Source organism: Falco punctatus, assembly GCF_963210335.1.
Source record: "Falco punctatus genome assembly, chromosome: 15".
Classification (NCBI taxonomy): Eukaryota; Metazoa; Chordata; class Aves; order Falconiformes; family Falconidae; genus Falco; species Falco punctatus.
In genome coordinates this window covers 11,145,923-11,162,935 of record NC_137595.1, presented here as the reverse complement: position 1 = coordinate 11,162,935, position 17,013 = coordinate 11,145,923, and the positions used below count along the sequence as shown (strand labels likewise).

The 17,013-nt window shown below is 45.6% G+C and overlaps 1 protein-coding gene across 5 annotated transcripts in view; it reads right to left on the bottom strand.

Moving 5' to 3' along the window:
- The window catches only part of MED12 (mediator complex subunit 12), a 36,994-nt gene that overhangs the window by 16,420 nt on the left and 3,561 nt on the right, over positions 1-17,013 (bottom strand). For 3 of the 5 annotated variants that reach the window (XM_080366010.1, XM_080366012.1, XM_080366013.1), the window contains exons 4-24: positions 16,359-16,518; positions 14,904-15,079; positions 14,505-14,615; positions 13,753-14,007; positions 11,463-11,609; positions 11,075-11,174; positions 10,495-10,631; positions 9,537-9,671; positions 9,014-9,140; positions 8,142-8,371; positions 7,635-7,715; positions 6,604-6,777; positions 6,194-6,338; positions 5,141-5,259; positions 4,847-4,990; positions 3,911-4,074; positions 3,517-3,648; positions 1,730-1,957; positions 1,388-1,532; positions 980-1,100; positions 186-287 (exon numbers count right to left, since the gene is read on the bottom strand). In XM_080366010.1, coding sequence (XP_080222136.1) covers positions 186-287; positions 980-1,100; positions 1,388-1,532; positions 1,730-1,957; positions 3,517-3,648; positions 3,911-4,074; positions 4,847-4,990; positions 5,141-5,259; positions 6,194-6,338; positions 6,604-6,777; positions 7,635-7,715; positions 8,142-8,371; positions 9,014-9,140; positions 9,537-9,671; positions 10,495-10,631; positions 11,075-11,174; positions 11,463-11,609; positions 13,753-14,007; positions 14,505-14,615; positions 14,904-15,079; positions 16,359-16,518 — 3,133 coding nt within the window. The remainder of the gene's footprint in view (positions 1-185; positions 288-979; positions 1,101-1,387; positions 1,533-1,729; positions 1,958-3,516; positions 3,649-3,910; positions 4,075-4,846; positions 4,991-5,140; positions 5,260-6,193; positions 6,339-6,603; positions 6,778-7,634; positions 7,716-8,141; positions 8,372-9,013; positions 9,141-9,536; positions 9,672-10,494; positions 10,632-11,074; positions 11,175-11,462; positions 11,610-13,752; positions 14,008-14,504; positions 14,616-14,903; positions 15,080-16,358; positions 16,519-17,013) is intronic. The other 2 variants (XM_080366011.1, XM_080366014.1) reach the window with 1 other exon arrangement.

The following is a 17,013-nucleotide window of genomic DNA, read 5'->3' as shown; positions in this document are numbered from 1 at the left end:
ACCATGGATGAAATAAATGGAAGGATATTGTTCTTTGTCCTCTGCAGAAAGCAGTGTATCAGGCCTTGCCTGCTTTATTCAGAGCAAGCAGGTCATGACTCTAATCATAGGGTCCAGTATCTCTTTTCTTAGGGTGCAAGAGCCTCAGTACTTTCACAATAAAGGCTCTACTTCCATTCACTTACTGCCATCTTGCTGGCATGGGTTCAGCTGTGGAGTCTTAAACAGATGGAGTAAAATCCGGCAGGTCAGACGTGCTCCCGGTTCTGAGTCCTGTTCACTGCAGGCTATGTAAAGAAAACAGTCAGCTGAGATTTCTTAAGCACTGAGACAGCTGACTCTCAATCCAAAAGCTATTCACAGTACACTGCCCTGGAGCAACCAGTTGAGAAGCTGCAGCAGCCTTATTGTATTTACAAATATAGAGCATGTGCAGCAATTAACATGCAAGTGAGCAAATCCATCAGTATTATCCCCAATGAAATGCACTACATTCTGCTTGCTCTGTCTTCCCAGCTTCACCCTGTCAGAGTCTGGATGCTGCAATCCCCAGAGCACAGCTAGGAATGCTGGTGACAGAGTAAAGGCAGAGTGAACCAGGCACTGTAGGCCCAACTGGTCAGCTGGCCGCTTTAGCCAAAGTGTGAGCTGAACCGTATCAGCAGCGAGAGGCGGACTGCTGGAGTTCAAAGCTGAGGACACTGGTCAGACAGCATGGCTGATAATATCTCCATACTCATTTCAGCTCCAGAGAGTAAGACACTGAAATACCTTCACACAACCAGTTTTTGATAGAAACCAAAAGGCCAGAAACTCTCCAAAGCAAAATGTTCAATTCTTAAAAGATTGATACCATCAATACCATAAAAGAAGTATTGGAGGCATGTTTCACAACTATGGGCTCACAAAGTATCCAATAAGAACAGGCCTTTGGGCTAGAACTGAGACTAAGACCAGCTTTCTGCAGGGATGCACTTACCAGCATTGAGGAGTGAGGGGATAGCAGCACAGCGAATCAGGTCCTCCAGCAGCAAGCACTGCCGGGCAATGAGAATGGCAACAAAGGTGGCCAAGGAATCATGGAAAGATAAGTCACTGACCTGGAAGAGAGGAGATCAGCCAGTGATCACAACAGCCTCTGCCTCATTCCCTCTGTCAGCAATTCCTCAGCTTGCCTAGGAGCTGGGGGGTAGAAGGGCCCATAACCCCAGGTCAATGTCCATGATCAGCCCAGGCTGCAAACACCAAAAGGTAGCCCTGGTATTCAAAGCCTTTCCCCTGTCCTCAGAAGACAAAGCCTCCATCCCTTGTTCATTTCTGCCTTCTCCCAAGGGATCCCTCCACTCCTGCTTCAATTCCTTTTCCCCTTTTGAATGTTTGCACTTGCATCAACATTGCAGAGGAGGTCATTGAAGCCACAGGTCCCATTATTGGAGGAACAGCACAAAGCTTTGAGCACACCCAGCCACTCGGCGCTTAGAGACTTGCAGTAGCCAGTTAGCTCAGCACACAGGATAGCAATGTCGTTCACCCTGTTAAATAAATAACGAAAAAAGCAGAGGGTCAACTTTGCTACTAATGCATGCCATCAGGTGAATGATTCTCTAAGGGATCCCAGCCTTGGCTCCTTCCTCACACCCCAAGACAGCCAAGGAATGGCTACTAGCTTTCTTACCCTCACCTGAAAATTTTACTATCTCAGTAGAGCCATGAAAGTTCTGCTTCTCACCTGTCTGGATCGTGGTGTCCCACACATACATGCATAAGTGCATTACAGACAAAACTGTAACGGTTGGCTGGGTTTTCATTGAGGCTCTTTCCCAGGTTGGTGTATGTAAAGTTATGTGCAGATGGATTTTCAATAGTATCAATCATGAACTCTGGTTCCCATAGCATATTGGAGTCAGATGGCTCAACATTGCAGTAGATTGTGTTCTTCACCTTGGAGCAGAAGTCACTAAACAGGACAGGAAGGAGAGATTAGGAACACAAAAACCTAAGATTCCACTGAACTCTGACAAGCAAAGCAATCCTGTGCAAGGCAAGCCCTCCCTCAGCATGAACGTGGAAACTCAAGATCACTGTGTACCAACAAAGTCTCTTCCAAAAGAGTGAAGCTGGTTCTTTGTTGGGGAAGCACCTGGTAGTTATCCAGGTAGCGTATATCCACCACTACAAAAAGTTTAGAAGGGAACAGGGACAATCCTGTGAGTATTATTTTATGATTAACAACACTAAACTTAATCTGCCAGTTTAGTACTCGTCACTATCACTGTGCCCTACTACAACAACCTGCAGCCAACTTCTATTGTTACATGCTGAGTAACAGTTTTATGAAAAGTTTTGCTATCACCACTCATACAACTCCCAATATACAGAACAGCACAAGCACTAGCCGAATCCTATGAGACTCCTCAGGGAGGGATCACCCTCAAAATACAAACTCCTTCTCACTCCTTGTCTCCATCTCTAACCTATTGTTTGCCTGCTACAGGATATTCCCTTTTATCTGTGGCCATTTACTTCAAAGCCTTGCTGAACAGCTTTTAGGAATTCAGTTAGTCTAATATCAGGTTTCTCATTTCCATATGTGTAGTGACTCCCTCAAAGAACTCCAATGCACCTGTGACCACAGCACGCCCTGTTCCTCTCGATTCAGTCCAGAGAGAGACTTCAAAGGCTCTCAGCAGCCAGAAGCTTAGCCAACTGACATCAAGGCACAAGCCACTCTCACAGCCCCTCAACAGGGGGTTACACGGAGAGTTAGATGTTCCTATGGCATGCCTGCACAGGAAACGCTGATAGGGAGCAGGGGCTGTGAGAGAAGACAAAGTGAAGCACTGTACTGGGAAACAGGGCTGTCAGGAGAATTACCCGTTCACAGGATCATGTAAGCAAAAAGCCAGAGAGATCTGTGGACTCCATCTCTGAGCTGCTAAGGGAGGAGATCCACAGGGAGCTGGTGAGGGGGACAGTTCCCAAGTGAAGAACTGCAAAGAGCGGAAGACCACAGAGTAAAGTGAGCCCACAGGACAGAGCCTGGGGGCAACACCAGCAGAGCAGAACCTGAAGAGCCAACAGGGGCAGAACAAGCATAAGGACTGCAAAGTAGCACAGGAACAAACCCAGAACCAAACAGTGCAGGTTCAGAACCAGCCCAAGGATTATCAGGGTGCTGAGCATAAGCAGAGCACAACCTTCAGGATGAAGTGCTCAGTCATCAGAGTTTGGTGGGAACAGATCTCTCTACTTCTATCCTCTAGGAATGGGGTAAGAACAGACATGTGGATGTGCAGAGGACTACCAAAGGCAATTTACCAAAACCGTGACGGTCTAAGAGTAAAGATTACACACTGGGTCATTACTGCCTGTAAAACAGGCACTACTCCCAAGGCTTCAGTCCTCCCCTGAGACGATATCAGGGACAATCACATCAAACAAGACCACAAGCAAAAGCTTAAGCTAAAGGTGCTATACTAGTCAGCACCCACCGCATCCCACCTGCCTCAGCCTCACCTGAAGAGCTCCCCAAATTTACTTTTGAGGTGACTGCAGGACGTATACAGGTCATAGAGATAGGCCAGGATACAGCGCTCCGCTGAGGACCCATCCGAGCGGTTCATGCCATGTTTCACCACCCCACACAGACTGCACAGAGACAAAAAAAAAAATGCTGCAGCAACACGAAAAGAAAATCTGAAGGAATAATTTCATTACACAGATATCTTCCTGAGCTCACAGCAACAGCGTGCGCTAAGTAACATATCCTGTCCCCCACAAATTCTGTGAGCTGAACTCTCAGGCACAAAGTTGCTGCCTTTTAGGAAGGATATAGATACATCCCTGCCCCTTACAAGCCCCCAGAAGACATGCTGCTTCATTCCACACAGGGAGGTGAAGATTGCCTTACCCTTCAAAGACCTGAGCCATCTGGTCCTGGTTCAATATAAGGCAGGAGTGGTAGTGCCGCAGCACAGCCACGATGCACAGGCACAAGCTGGTGGTGTAGCTGCCAACAAGGTCGGAGGATTTCAACAGCAGTTCTGCCTCCACCACGCTCAGTTCATTCAGCAACTGCACCCAATGACAGAAAAACCCTTCAACAGCCACAGGGGTAAGGTATGGTCAGAAATGGAGCAGGCACACCACACTCACAGCCTATAGGACCTGCCAGGAAAGGGACTGGCAGGCACTTTCTGCCTAGAGATGTACCCCTGGAACAGTTGGCACCCCAAACTTAGGCACAATGTCTCACTCAGGCAGTACAAGGGGCTGTCAGTGCTTGGGTATCAGAGGGCGACTGGGATATTGCCACGGGTAGTAGCAGACAGCTTGTTCGGTAATTCTGTCCTGTATAAATCTAACTCGGCTCCCTTTTTAAGGTTAACAGCCTCAATTCCATCAGCAACCGTAGCAAGGCTTCAAGAGACACCTGGCACAGGCTGCAGAAACAGCAACAGGATTTTAGCAGGATCCAGAAGGCAGCCTGCACTGCCATGTGCCAAGGATCCTTCCAGGGGAGCAAGGTGGGAGAGCTGCCAGAGACAGATGATCCCCTTCTCACTCAGAACAAGGCCTTGCTGCAGCCAGGGACAGAGATGCAATGCAAGTCCTTTGGAGACAACCTTGAAGTTGCTGGAAGAATAATCCTCACAACAGAACATGTAAGACTACCTACAGCTGCAGCCCAGGAGCACTGCAACAACCACATAATCTGATCACCTCCATAACACAGGTTAGAGGGTCACCAATGATCCCAGGAGCAGCTCAACTATCACAGCACAGATCTGCTGCCTTTCAGGCTGATGAACCCCTCCCAGGAACCAACTGAGCACAATGTGCTTACCTGGATGGCAAAGTCGATAAGACCACTGATATTGAGTGAATACTCCATCAAGTCAAATATGAACTGCACGTGCTGTACCAGAGGCAAGTGGTACGACATTCCCAAGGCAAAGCTGGTGATCTGTTCCAAGACATTGCGAGATACCTGCAAGGGCAAGATGACACACAGTACTATCTCCCCTTGCAGAAGTCCCCCAGCAGGCCCATCTCCCTTTCCCTCCAGGAAGCTGCTCTCAGTAATGCAAAGGGACACAGTCAGGGCTCAAGAAGGACAGCAGTTTTGAAAGGGTCATACCTGAGATGTGACTTGGTGCTGATCAAAGTGAGAAAGGTGCTGGAACTTTGCAAATATATCTTCAGCTGTTGGGAATGCTTCTGGCTTGCTCTTTTTCCTCTTCTGACCTTCCTCTCCACCTACCAAAGTTGGAAAGGTCAGCAAACGGTATTAGGCTATGTTCCCCATCAGAGGAAGACTAGACATCAGTCATCAGCACTGTCAGTCCCTCAGCAAGACCAGCCCCTGCCATGCAGCATAGCCAAAAAGCCCGAGTCCCACATCTTAAGCTGATAAGGACCATTTTGAAATCAAAACAATAAACTGCTGAGGAAGGAATTCCTAACCAGAGAATGACAGCAGGGTTAACACCTAGTTTATCCTAAGTGAAGGTACTCTTTGGATGGAGAAAATATTTTTTCTCTCAATTTAGAGGTACACTGATTCACTGATGAGAACAGATGTCCTAGACTGGAGATGTCCAGCCTCAAAATTTGTCAGAGCACCCCACCTTTTAAAGAATCATCTTTCTACCACATTGCAAGTTGCCTTTCAGGAATCGGAGTAAGAGAGAAAAAAAAATTGTAGCCAGATTCTCAGCTGATGGAACGCAGAGGCTTCCTACTGATTTTACACAGCTATCCAAATTTCCTATACTATGCATTTAGCACGTGCCCCAAGCATGATGGCGTGCTCCATTTAATCAAGATCTTTAACAAATATGCATAGGCAAAGTCCTCTTTGTTTCTTGTACAAGGATCTAAATGCAAGAGCTAAAGCAAATAAAATTTGAAAAGCCAAAGTTTTGGCCAGGGTCTCACTCGGAACCTGGTATGATCTAATCCTCTTCTGAAGAAAAGTTCAATTAAACTGATACTGTCAGCAGGAAACCGGTCGTCTTAGTTGCTGGTTAGTATGTTTGGGAACAGAGCACCATTCCAGACTCTCGGTGACTGATACAGCTTACCAGGCACTGTAGATTTTCTATAATCCTTTCACTGTGAGACTCCAAAGGAGCCAGCCAACTGGAATGATGCTCCTACTTCAGAAAAGAGTGGCTCAAGCTCTACTAACCTGTCTCTGCAGTGCTCTTTCTATTTAAGACTTTTAGAATGTCTTTGGTTATTTTCTTGATTGTATGCCGAGCATCGTCCCGTTGTTTTCCAACCCCAAAAAGAACTACCAACCGTTGGTTACACTCGTGGCTGCATGACTCCTCCTAGGGAACCAAAAGACAACTGCATTAGCAACTATGAGGCTGAATGCTTTAATTTTGTTTCACATCTGGATCTCTTAAAAGAAAAGGAAAGCTTCATCTCAGAAGTTGTTCTGGGAGTAAGCAAGGAGACATCTTACGCAGATCACTTCCTGCAGCAGTGAAGGAAAGCATGACTGCTCCTTACCCACCCACAGCTGTACTGCAGGGAAACACAGCAGCCTCATGACCAGCGCACAGGGCAACAACAGGTGAGCAGATCTCATACCTGAGGAATAGGAAAGTGTGTTGCATACTGGATGTGCCGAGGCTGGTCATACAGGGATGCTAACATTCCTTCCACAGATTTATCCTTCAGCAAAGGCTTTGCTTCCTTTTCAGGATCTGGTTTCTCAGGGGAAGGGCTGGCTTTAGATTCACAATGCATTGGAGGAGAAAACATCTAGGGAGATACAAGAATAACAAAAGGTAGTTAGGAAATACGGTCATGCAACAGTGAAGATGCTGAAGGAAGGTTTATCTGCTCAGGCCTAAAAACAAGCAGGAAGAGGGAGGGTTGGAGAAGCATCCTGTTCTTAAGGCAATGTGCGAAGTGTTCCCATATCTGCTTCCAGTCCATGTTGTATAGAGAGTTAAAAACAATAGGAAATAAATAACCACAACTTAGAATTTTGGGAACAACAACATCCACAGAACAAGCAAGGATCCTGGGAAAGCCTCATAGCTCTGCACATCACACCTGCCTAACATGTACTTTGAAAGGCCAGAAATGGCTGGAGGAATGTAGGTACTCAGGGATTTTTCAACCACCCCAAGTTACTTTTATTATCAAGTGCTTTAGAGTGTCGTGCAACCACGAACTACGCACACAAATATGAAGAACTGTAAAACTGAAAAAGTACTGGCAGCCACACACACGAGGATAGCAGAGTCTTCTCCCAGGTGACCAAGAAAACCCTGGCTGACAGTAAGTCACTCCCAATCTCCTGGTGCTGTCATAGTCATCCAAGCAGTCCACTTCCTATCCTGCCCAAACACTGGGCTGGCAGTGGCTAGAGCCTAAGAGATCCCAAGAATGACTGGGACTCACTCTACTCTGATGGACTCCCAACCTGCATCAGTAGTTATATGGGCCTTTTTACAGTGTCAGCTGCCTTACAACCCAGCCACTTCCAGCTTACTGGCTCTACAGCAGTGGAGGGAGCACTCGTACAAAAGCAAAGCACACACTGTCCCCGGTCCCACTACAACATATTGACCTATGTACTGAGTAGCCAGCAGAAAAATGCAGGAACATACCGAAAAGTCTGTCTTCTCCATGTCATCAAAGAGCATGTTGGAGTTGTGGTCAATGTCCATGGTTTCAGAAAGACCTGTGTCCTGGGAACAAACAGAGCAGCTTTGCATCTCAGTGATGCACCAGGGAGCAAGAGAGTATTTATTTACTACAGCACTCGATGTCCTTGTTGGACAGTGACAGCAATATGTCAACACACCCACAGTACTTGGCAAGTTGAAGCCTAATACACTGCAAACATCAAGGACAGGCCTCACACAGCACCTCATGATACGCTGCTCTGCCCCGAGCAGTGCAAGATTTTCCTGTCTACCCCTTTACATTCTAAGCCACTCTAAGACTTCTACTTTTAAAACTGAAAAGCTAAGGAAATAGGTTGGGGGAAGGAGAAGCACAAGTTGCTGGTATACCCTCCAGCAGGTAATAGCAAGGAGGCTGCAAAGCTGGTAAAAACGGACAAGCACAACAAGGGGACATGTACAAGGTGGCCATGGTGCTTGTGCTCTCACCTCTAGTTTGATGCCACTGTTTCCCTCTGTCTCCTTCCTGTCGTGCTCTTCAGCAGGATCATCGAAGGGTGAGGGCGGGCGAGGCCCATGAGAATCCATGGCAAGATCACCCCGGGAGATGAGCGTGCACATGTAGATGTTGTGAGAGAAGACATCATGTCGGATTAGCTCACAGAACAGCAGCACCAGGTTAAAGAACTCCACCTTCTCATTTTCCTTCCCAGGATCAGCTGAAAGGACAAGACAGTCAGGGCTGTCAAGAGTTCTCCTGCAACACTATGAGCAACACCAGCCACCTAACCTAGGGCTAGAGAAAGTGTTTCCAGAGATTTAAACGTAGTGACTGATACACAGTTCTGAGATTACAGCAGGGACTAAAAGCAGAAAGCTCAGTTTCAACAGGTGGTAATTAAGTCAAACGTTCTCCAGTTAGTTGCACAAACCAGAGGCATAGCCTGGAAGTACCATTCCCAGGTGCATAAACAGTTGCCTACATCATTCAGAGTTGGATCCTGTCCCCCTTAATCTGTTCACAGTACTTCCACTGAAAGACTATTCCAGACCTTGGTCACTTACTAGTTAAAACTGAAAAACTTTTAAAAGTTCTCAGCCTGAATTAATTCCCTATTAGGCTATACTCATTTATTCTTGGCTAACACTCTGTTAACAGAAGTGCTTCTGCATTATCTTTCTGTCATCTGGCCTTCCAGGCTGCTTCCCTTCCCTCTACAAGGTACGCTCTGGATCGCAAGGAAGCCAGAGAGAGAATTCAGGTACATTCAAGACCTACCACAAGAGAATAGCATACAAATCCAAAGTTTGCAGGAGAGGGAAAGCTAGAAACTGGGAGACCACAAGTTCTTATTACATACTTAGCATAGGAGCTTGAGTGTCAAGGAACTGCATAAGGACATCCTGAAAGACAGGAGCGCTGGCTGCTGAGAGAGAGCCTGAGGAGATGGAGCCCTTCTCATCCACAACTTCAGAGTCCCCACATCTCTGTAGAAACAGGAAAAAATTACCAACTGCTGTCACAGAGGAGAAACTATCTGTAAGACCCACAAAAGTCTTCAAGAGACTTTTTCTATCTTGCATTTACAGGAAAGTCCCCCCACAGGTTTCTGTAAGCTACTTCACAGTCTCCAAGTATGCCAGTACTTCCACACTGCCATCACTTGTCTTCAAACGTACCCAAGAAATGGGATACACACCATCCCACAGGCTCATTTATGACCTACTTTGGATTAGATGGAGCAAATACCACAATTAACAGCACTAGCGTTGAGAGGCATGGTGTTGATCAGCCTTTGCCTTTCAGTGTAATAGTTAGATAACTGACTTAGGTAACCTCTGCTCTCCTTTCCTGCTACTAGCCTTCCAGGAATAAGGACTTACCTCAGCCTCTATCTCTGCTTGACGCTTCTCCAAGAGTTTGGCCACAACCATAGCCCTGTGGCGTCCAGAACGTTTATAACTGACAGCCCATTCGCACAGTAAGGCCACCACTGCATCATCATCGGGGGAGATCTGCTGAGATATAAGCCCTACAGTGAGAACCTGAGCCAAACTGAAGAGGTGAGCAGTCCTAAAGCCTCCATTTGCATATAAGTGAGTCTACTTCTAGTAGAGCACAGCCCGAAGACTGCTATATTCCCCTCTTCCTAACATGGAGGACAGGTGTCAAACTAGAGCCTTCCTGCTTTCTCTCTGCTTTGACTCCACTTTGCAACATGAGGTGATCCACAGCCCTTAACAAATCTCCAGTCTGGCTTTGCTTCAGAAAATCATCTCTCTTCCAGCAGCACATCTATGGAATGCTAATCTTAGCACAGAGCGAAAACCAGCTTCTCAACAGAATTATACGAAGTATGCAAACTGCCAGTCCTGCAGCTCACTTCCAGGAACCAATGCAGTACTGGCTGCACCATGGTCCTACATATCAAGTAGGCTAAGAGGAACTTGAACTGTGAGCTCCCAGACTCCAAGGAAACAGCTACCAGCCCAGAATTTGACAAGACTAGCATTTACTTCTCTCAAACACATAGCATGTCTTTATCATCGATCCGCCATCTGGACTCATGTCTTCCATCAGAAGACTCTCCTCAGTCAGCTGCGTGGATTCTCTCAAGCTTATATGTATTTGTTAGCATAGACTTTCTAGAGCAGACCCCCCATTCTCAGTTTAGTACCTCCCTAACTTACTGCACGAAATCCTTTTTAATGGAGAACACATCTCTTGGCCAAAGGCCACTACCTAGTTAGCTCTTGGCAAACACAGGACAGTAACAGTGGAATATAAACAAGAATATAGCCACATCCAAGACCAGGGCCCAGCACCAACATCCCAAAGCACCTCATGACTGTCTTTGGTTGGACCCAGCCCAAATATCCTGTTATACAAGGAATCCAAAGAGTTGCTGAAGTCAGATCTTTCAAAGCTGTGACTGTCCAGAACTTCTAAAGTGTGCAAGACACGGCCGATAGTGAAACCTAGAAGAGAACAGAGAAGAGAAGAAAAATGCATATTTGGAGACCGGTACAATGGACTCTGTAGCAAAAGTCTGTGTGAGCTCATTGCTCAGGAGACTGCCTAAGGAAAGCTGCACCAGTCAGGCAAGGGTCCACCTAGCTTTGTATCCTGACTCTCACAGTGGCCAACAGCAGACATAAGGGGAAAGCATCAGCACATGGCACATGTACCAGAGAACTATACTCTTGTATATGTTTCCAGCTTCCAGTAACAGAAGCTCCCCCTGGGAAACAGACCCACGCAAGATTTTGCACTGGCAAGAAACTATTTGTGGTTTTTTTAACTGCTGACAGTAAAACACCAATGTCATCAAATAGGAAAAACCAAAGAAAACAGGCAGACAGGAACTTTCTCAGGGTAACACATGAAACGGGGAGAGAAACTTTAACCTACAGCAAGTTACCTGCTGTGGTTTCCTGGCACTTGTCAAATGACCAGCGAACCTCCACAGCCTGACCACGTTCCTTTATCTGCTGCTCAATTTCACGCAGCTTTGCCCGAACCTAAAAGTAATGGATTGTGTAAACATACAAAACCATGCCTTAAAAGTCCCGTGTACAAAATTATCAGAAAACAAAGAGCATGACAGTAAATCTACTGAAGATTAGACTTCGCCTATCTTCCAGGACACCAGTCTTGCTTATAGCAAAACAGGAGCAGTTAAAGCCTTGGGAGCGAGACTCCAAGCTCCAGTTCTGCTTATCACACAATATGAAAAGAAAATCCTGAAAGAGTTAAGATACAGCTATTATCCTGGACCACAAGAGCTGCCTTTTTTGAAAGCTGCTCACCTGCTGTGTAAAGGCTGAATTCCCTCCTGGCATGGGCAAGTTGGATGGGGCTATAGGCAGGTGGTCCAGTGGAGAGCCGGTCTTTATCCTGCTGTCAGTCAATGAGTAATGCCACACAAGGGCACTTGGGCAACACAAAATTATACTCTGCAACAGATGGAGCAAAACAAGGTCAAAACAATTAAGTTAGATCACTTTCTACAGAAATAACCACTACTTTATCCTACTGCCCGGGCATTCATCGTCCTGTACACGTATTTACTATTTGGGTTTTTTTTGTTCCAAGCTCTGAAAGGGTCTTTGTGCTAAAGACTATACTACAGTAGAAAGAAGTAAACTAGTATTCTTGCCACACTGAGTTTCTTGCCCTAGGTATGCTCAGGAAGCCAAGACCAGAGTTCCACGCTATCCAAAAGCAGTAACACGTTGCTGCAGAGCTCCTTGCTGCTTCTAAACAGAACTTGTTTTGTACAACTCACACCACCAATATAAAATTCAACCCTCGTGGTCCAGAAGCAGCATTTACATCAGTGACCTACAGCCCTCATCAAGAGTGAAGTGTGAGAAGAAATACAAGTCAACAGACCCAAACTCATTATAATATATTAATAATTACAAGTATGATTACAGTAATGATTATAATAACAATACTATTATATATGCATTTTCATTCTTTTATGATCTTGTACACACACCCACACAGACAAAAACTTTACTGAACTGTTCCTAGGATATGCTCCTACAGCTTCCAGCTCACAAGAAGCTGCATGTTAAGATGTGCAACCAAGGCTGTTACAAACATCAAACCAAAGCATCCATCCTGTCTCGAGAACATGTGAGCAAAGGTTAATTACATACACAAAAATGCATCTGTTTCCAGCCTGACTTTACCCAGCTGCAACTTCCAACCACTAGATCTTACTCTGCCTTAGCCTTATCTACTATCTGCAGATCAGAAACGCTCTTCTGAGACACACTAAACAAGATCAGATCATTATTAACCAATCTGACCTTTTTAAGAAGGTTGTTTTCAAACCCCAAATCAGCCAAATCTTTGAGGTGTATATACTCATATTTTCCCTAAAGTAAACTCCCCAAACGCAGGTTTTTTATATTTAGAAAGACGTGTTTTATCACACAGAAACCAGAAAACAAACTAAACTTTTAAAAGTGAAAGTGACCAAGACAGACGTAATGGGAATATAAAGGGGTTATTTATAACTCCTGCATTGCTCTCTGGTCCTTGCAGGCAGATTGTTACTTCTAGCCAGCTGTACTCCAGGAATTTTCTCTCTTTCAAACATGAGAGCTGGCTGGCTGTTTCTTGATCCTGTCAGGGCTCCTTGATCTCAAGTTTCTTTGTTGAGTTGCAGGTTCCCAAGCTCTGTGCTTGCCTTCCTCCTCACCTCATACTCCATCCTGCACTCTCTGGAATCTCCTCTGCTTTAATGCGCTCCTTTCCTCCCCTGCAAGGAGCAAACTCCACTCCTCCTGCAGGGACCCACCTGACCTAGTCACTCTCCTCTCGAAGGACAAAAACACAACCATGAACACACACACTGAACAGAACTCCTCTATCTCCCTCTGACAAAGGATGGTATGCACCAAGTCCCACAGTGACACAACAGCATTTGCCCTTCAAACATCTACCAATACAGCTTCAGGAACCTTGCCCTTTTTACCGCAAGGTAAGGTTTAATCAATTCCAAGTATAAAGATTATGAGTTGAGAGTCGTACCTTTTCATAGCCTGCTGCTGCTCCTGAGTGGTCTGCCTAAACCATTAAAGTTCTTCCATAAAGAAGTGGGAGGGGTTGTTTTTTTTGTGTGCTGGTTGTTTGGTTTATCGGGGTGTTTTTTGTTTTGTGGGGGTGGGTTTTTCTGACGAGGCGCTGTTTGCTTTTAAGAGCTCAAAATTACTCTCATTTTTGGCATAATTTCCTTTCCTAGATGACAGCCTGTTATTGACATACACAAGATGAAATAACCCTTTCTTTCTCATCCCCCATTCTGCAAAGCTTTCCCAGCCATCTGAGGCACCTGTGAATGGATCAAAGGCTCTATTCCAACCTATTTTTCTTATGCAAGCCAGTCAAGGGCACTGCTAGAGCACTGATGTCTTGTACAACAGCTGTGCAACACATCATCAAAGACCAACCCTTTGACAATCATGGTTTGATATTTCTGTACTCAGGAAGTTGCTGACTCAAACTGTAATGATTTTTTCTGTGATAGCATACAACAAACTGTCCCTGTTGATCCAACTATCACCAGTCACTACTCAAACTTACCTGGAGGATGCAGCTAAGCCCATATACCACTGGCCGGTGCTGAGGGCACAGCAGTAAGTCACTGAAAGGGCTGGGAGGAGGATTCCCTGCAGCTGGCTGAGGGGTGGGAGTTGAAGGAAGAGCATTCCCTGTCTGGGCAGACAGGATGTGGGGTGGGTGCCCACCAGCACCATCCAGCTGCATAGCAAGCCTGCGGGTGCAGAAGTAGGCCAGACGTCTGGACAGGTATGCAGACTGCACAAACTCTCCAGAGTACTGCAGGGAAGAGGGATGGGGAAAAACATCCTCATTACAAGCAACAAAAAAACCCACCCCTGACCCTCCCAAAGTAGTATACTGTGTGGCACTGCCTGGTAGATACAGTCCGTTTTTACAGAGAGCTCCTTAGCATCGTTGATCACCCACTGGCCACTAAGCATCAGAAGAACCCTTTCAATGCTCTACAGCACGGATTCCATGTATCAAAATGTACCCACACCCAGACTTCCCAGGGCTTAAAAGGTCTGCCTAGGATCTGCTGCACCAGAAAGAAAGAAAAGCAATTTCCATGCAGTGGTGCACAAAGAATCCAGCTATCACAGCTATACATGGGCAGGGATTACCAAGTCATACATGGAAACAGGGTAAAGGAGAAAAAAACAGAAAAGAACAGGACTAAAAAGGTCTCCTTGCACAACCTAAGAATGATGCTCAGAGGATGCAACAGGGTAAGTCAGCACTCTCCTGAAGCAAGCTGGGTACACATTTCTCACCCGCAACAGCAGGGGCAGCAGCATTTTCAGAAATTCATCTTCTCCTGACCGTATCTTCTCAAAGCACTCAAGGACCCACGTCAGGAATTCATGCCGGTCCAGCATGCCGTCCTGCACACAGATAAAGGCAAAGCAAATGCACAAAAGCTGAAGCAGCATCCACTAAGGAAAGGCAGAACAGCAACAGCAGCTGCTTGCTTTCCAACAGTGGAAATAACTCTCGAAGTTCGCACAGTTCTGTACTACCCCTGTTCTACTACTAAGCTTAAAACTGCATCCAGCCCTAATGGTCTATTCACAGAAAGTGAACATTCTGCAAAAATACACATCACTTTGCATCCATTTCCTCTAGCCCTCCTCTGCTACAAACCCACCCAGTAGCCCCCTCCATTTCCTCACCTGGAACATGAACATAGCTAGTTTCTCATTGTAGTCCCACTGCTTCAAAGCTTGTTCCACCTCTTGGGGCACTGGCCCAGGGGGTGAACCACAGCCTTGCCCTGGGAGCTGTCTATAGAACTCCGCAATTTTCTGCAGCTGCTCTGACAGGTATTTGGTGATGATCTGTGTCCATTCTGAAGAAGAAGAAACAGGTTAGCAACAAGTGCTGTGGTAAACAGAAGCAGGAAAGAACCAGGCTGGTGCACAGACAAAGAAAGAAAAGTAAGTACCACAGCATTAGCTTTGCTTGTGGCCTGGAGGTGGCACGGAGGAAGAGGCATCCACAGGAATGGAGAACAATGGGGAAAATCTGTGTTTGGGGGGCAGGGTAACTTTGTACAAGAAAAGTTGGGAAGATTCCTCAATTGCAGCTGTTGAGAATCAGCAGGCAGAGAAGAGGCTTTCTAGCAGGGAACAGCGCTAGGCCAGCCTGGTTTCACATTCTCAGTAATCTGACAGACAGCAGAAACACTGGAAACACTTCAACTCTGCACTTTGTTCTTTTCTTTTTCAGATTTCAGCGTAAAGCCATGATCAACGATTTTTTAAAATAATTGTTTTTTAAAAAAACTAACTGCATAAGAGACAATCTCCATACACAAAGTGGCAGCACAATTACACTCTGCTGGGACAACGCAGATGGCAAAACAAGGACAAAATACGCAAGAACGTGAAATAAACACTTATAGCAGTAGGTCAAGGGTCAGCAGTAGGACAAATACCCAAAGGAACAGGATAGTAAATGGAATAAACATATCTAACAAACAAATCAACCTCCAGAAACAGAGCTAAGAAGCCTGTGTAATTTTTATACCAAAGATAAACAAGGAGGGGAAAAAAAATATCGATGGACTTCAGCGGCTAATACTGCTTTTCAAAGGACTGTGGTCAGGGCCTGTAGTCACAGCCACACAAACCAGAACACAGCCAAGGGAGCTCTCCTAGACCACAGTAATCTGAGCAGGCCAGGATGCAAATGACGTTAGATATGGGATCCAGTAAGGCTTAAAGAAATTCAAAACAAACAGGGAGTACCATACCAGAATTCTCTAGGAAATGCACTTACTCGCTTATGAAGCAGCTAATCAGTCAACACTAAATTATAATGTTTGCAGTCTTTGTAGAGTAAGGAAAAAACAGGTTATACAGCAGAGGAGCATAACAGAACTTAGCAGGGAGAAAGAAGAGGTAGGTGCTCAGGAAGTACTTGCAGCTGTTAAGACTTATTTTGCAACAGCATACTCTTACAGGTGGGCCCTGTTGTTTTAGACAGTTATGCACATCAGAGCACTAGGACTCATCAGCAGGAAACAAGTTCATACGGATTTCCAGGCTACCTCTTATTATTCAAGAGCAGGCTGAGAAGGAAACATCTGAGATGAACAAAACCAGTGTTCCAAACAAAGTGCTTACCAATGAAGGGATCAATGACATGACGCTTTTTCACCTTGGTTTCTGTGATGGCAGCATAATAGGCACAAGTCATTTTGATGAGCCAGGCTGCTCTCATTACTGGAACAGTGTATTTTGCCAAATAACCAAAGACCTCTTCCTTCTTGCTAAAGATGGGCACCTGTAACAGAATTGAGAGGGAAAATTGCAACCAAGGACTTACATGGGAATTATTCCAAAGCAACTGCACATGCTGTAGGTGCTGCAAGGTGTGAAAAAGGTAAAAAGGGAAAAGGTAATCTGTTGTTCTGTATCTCAAAAAACCTACTGCAAGAATTCACCTCTGGTCAGAAAGCAACAAGTACCAGAACTGCACTTCAGTATAAACAGAGACAAAACAAATCAAAAGACAGAAAACATCATTACACATCGCTGTAAATCCACACCCTGAATCCTGCGAACACCTTTGAGGACATCCTCCAGAGAGGATATAAACAACTACAAAAAGTACACACTAAGAACTGAGTCAGAAACACCGAGTATCTACTATACAGACTGAAGATCAGACTCTTCATTTTATGAACAAAAGAGTGGTGACAAAATTCTTCAAATACCATGAGTAGCCAACAGAAGACTGTGAGAAACAGGGAACCAAGTACCATAGTAGGAAGGAATT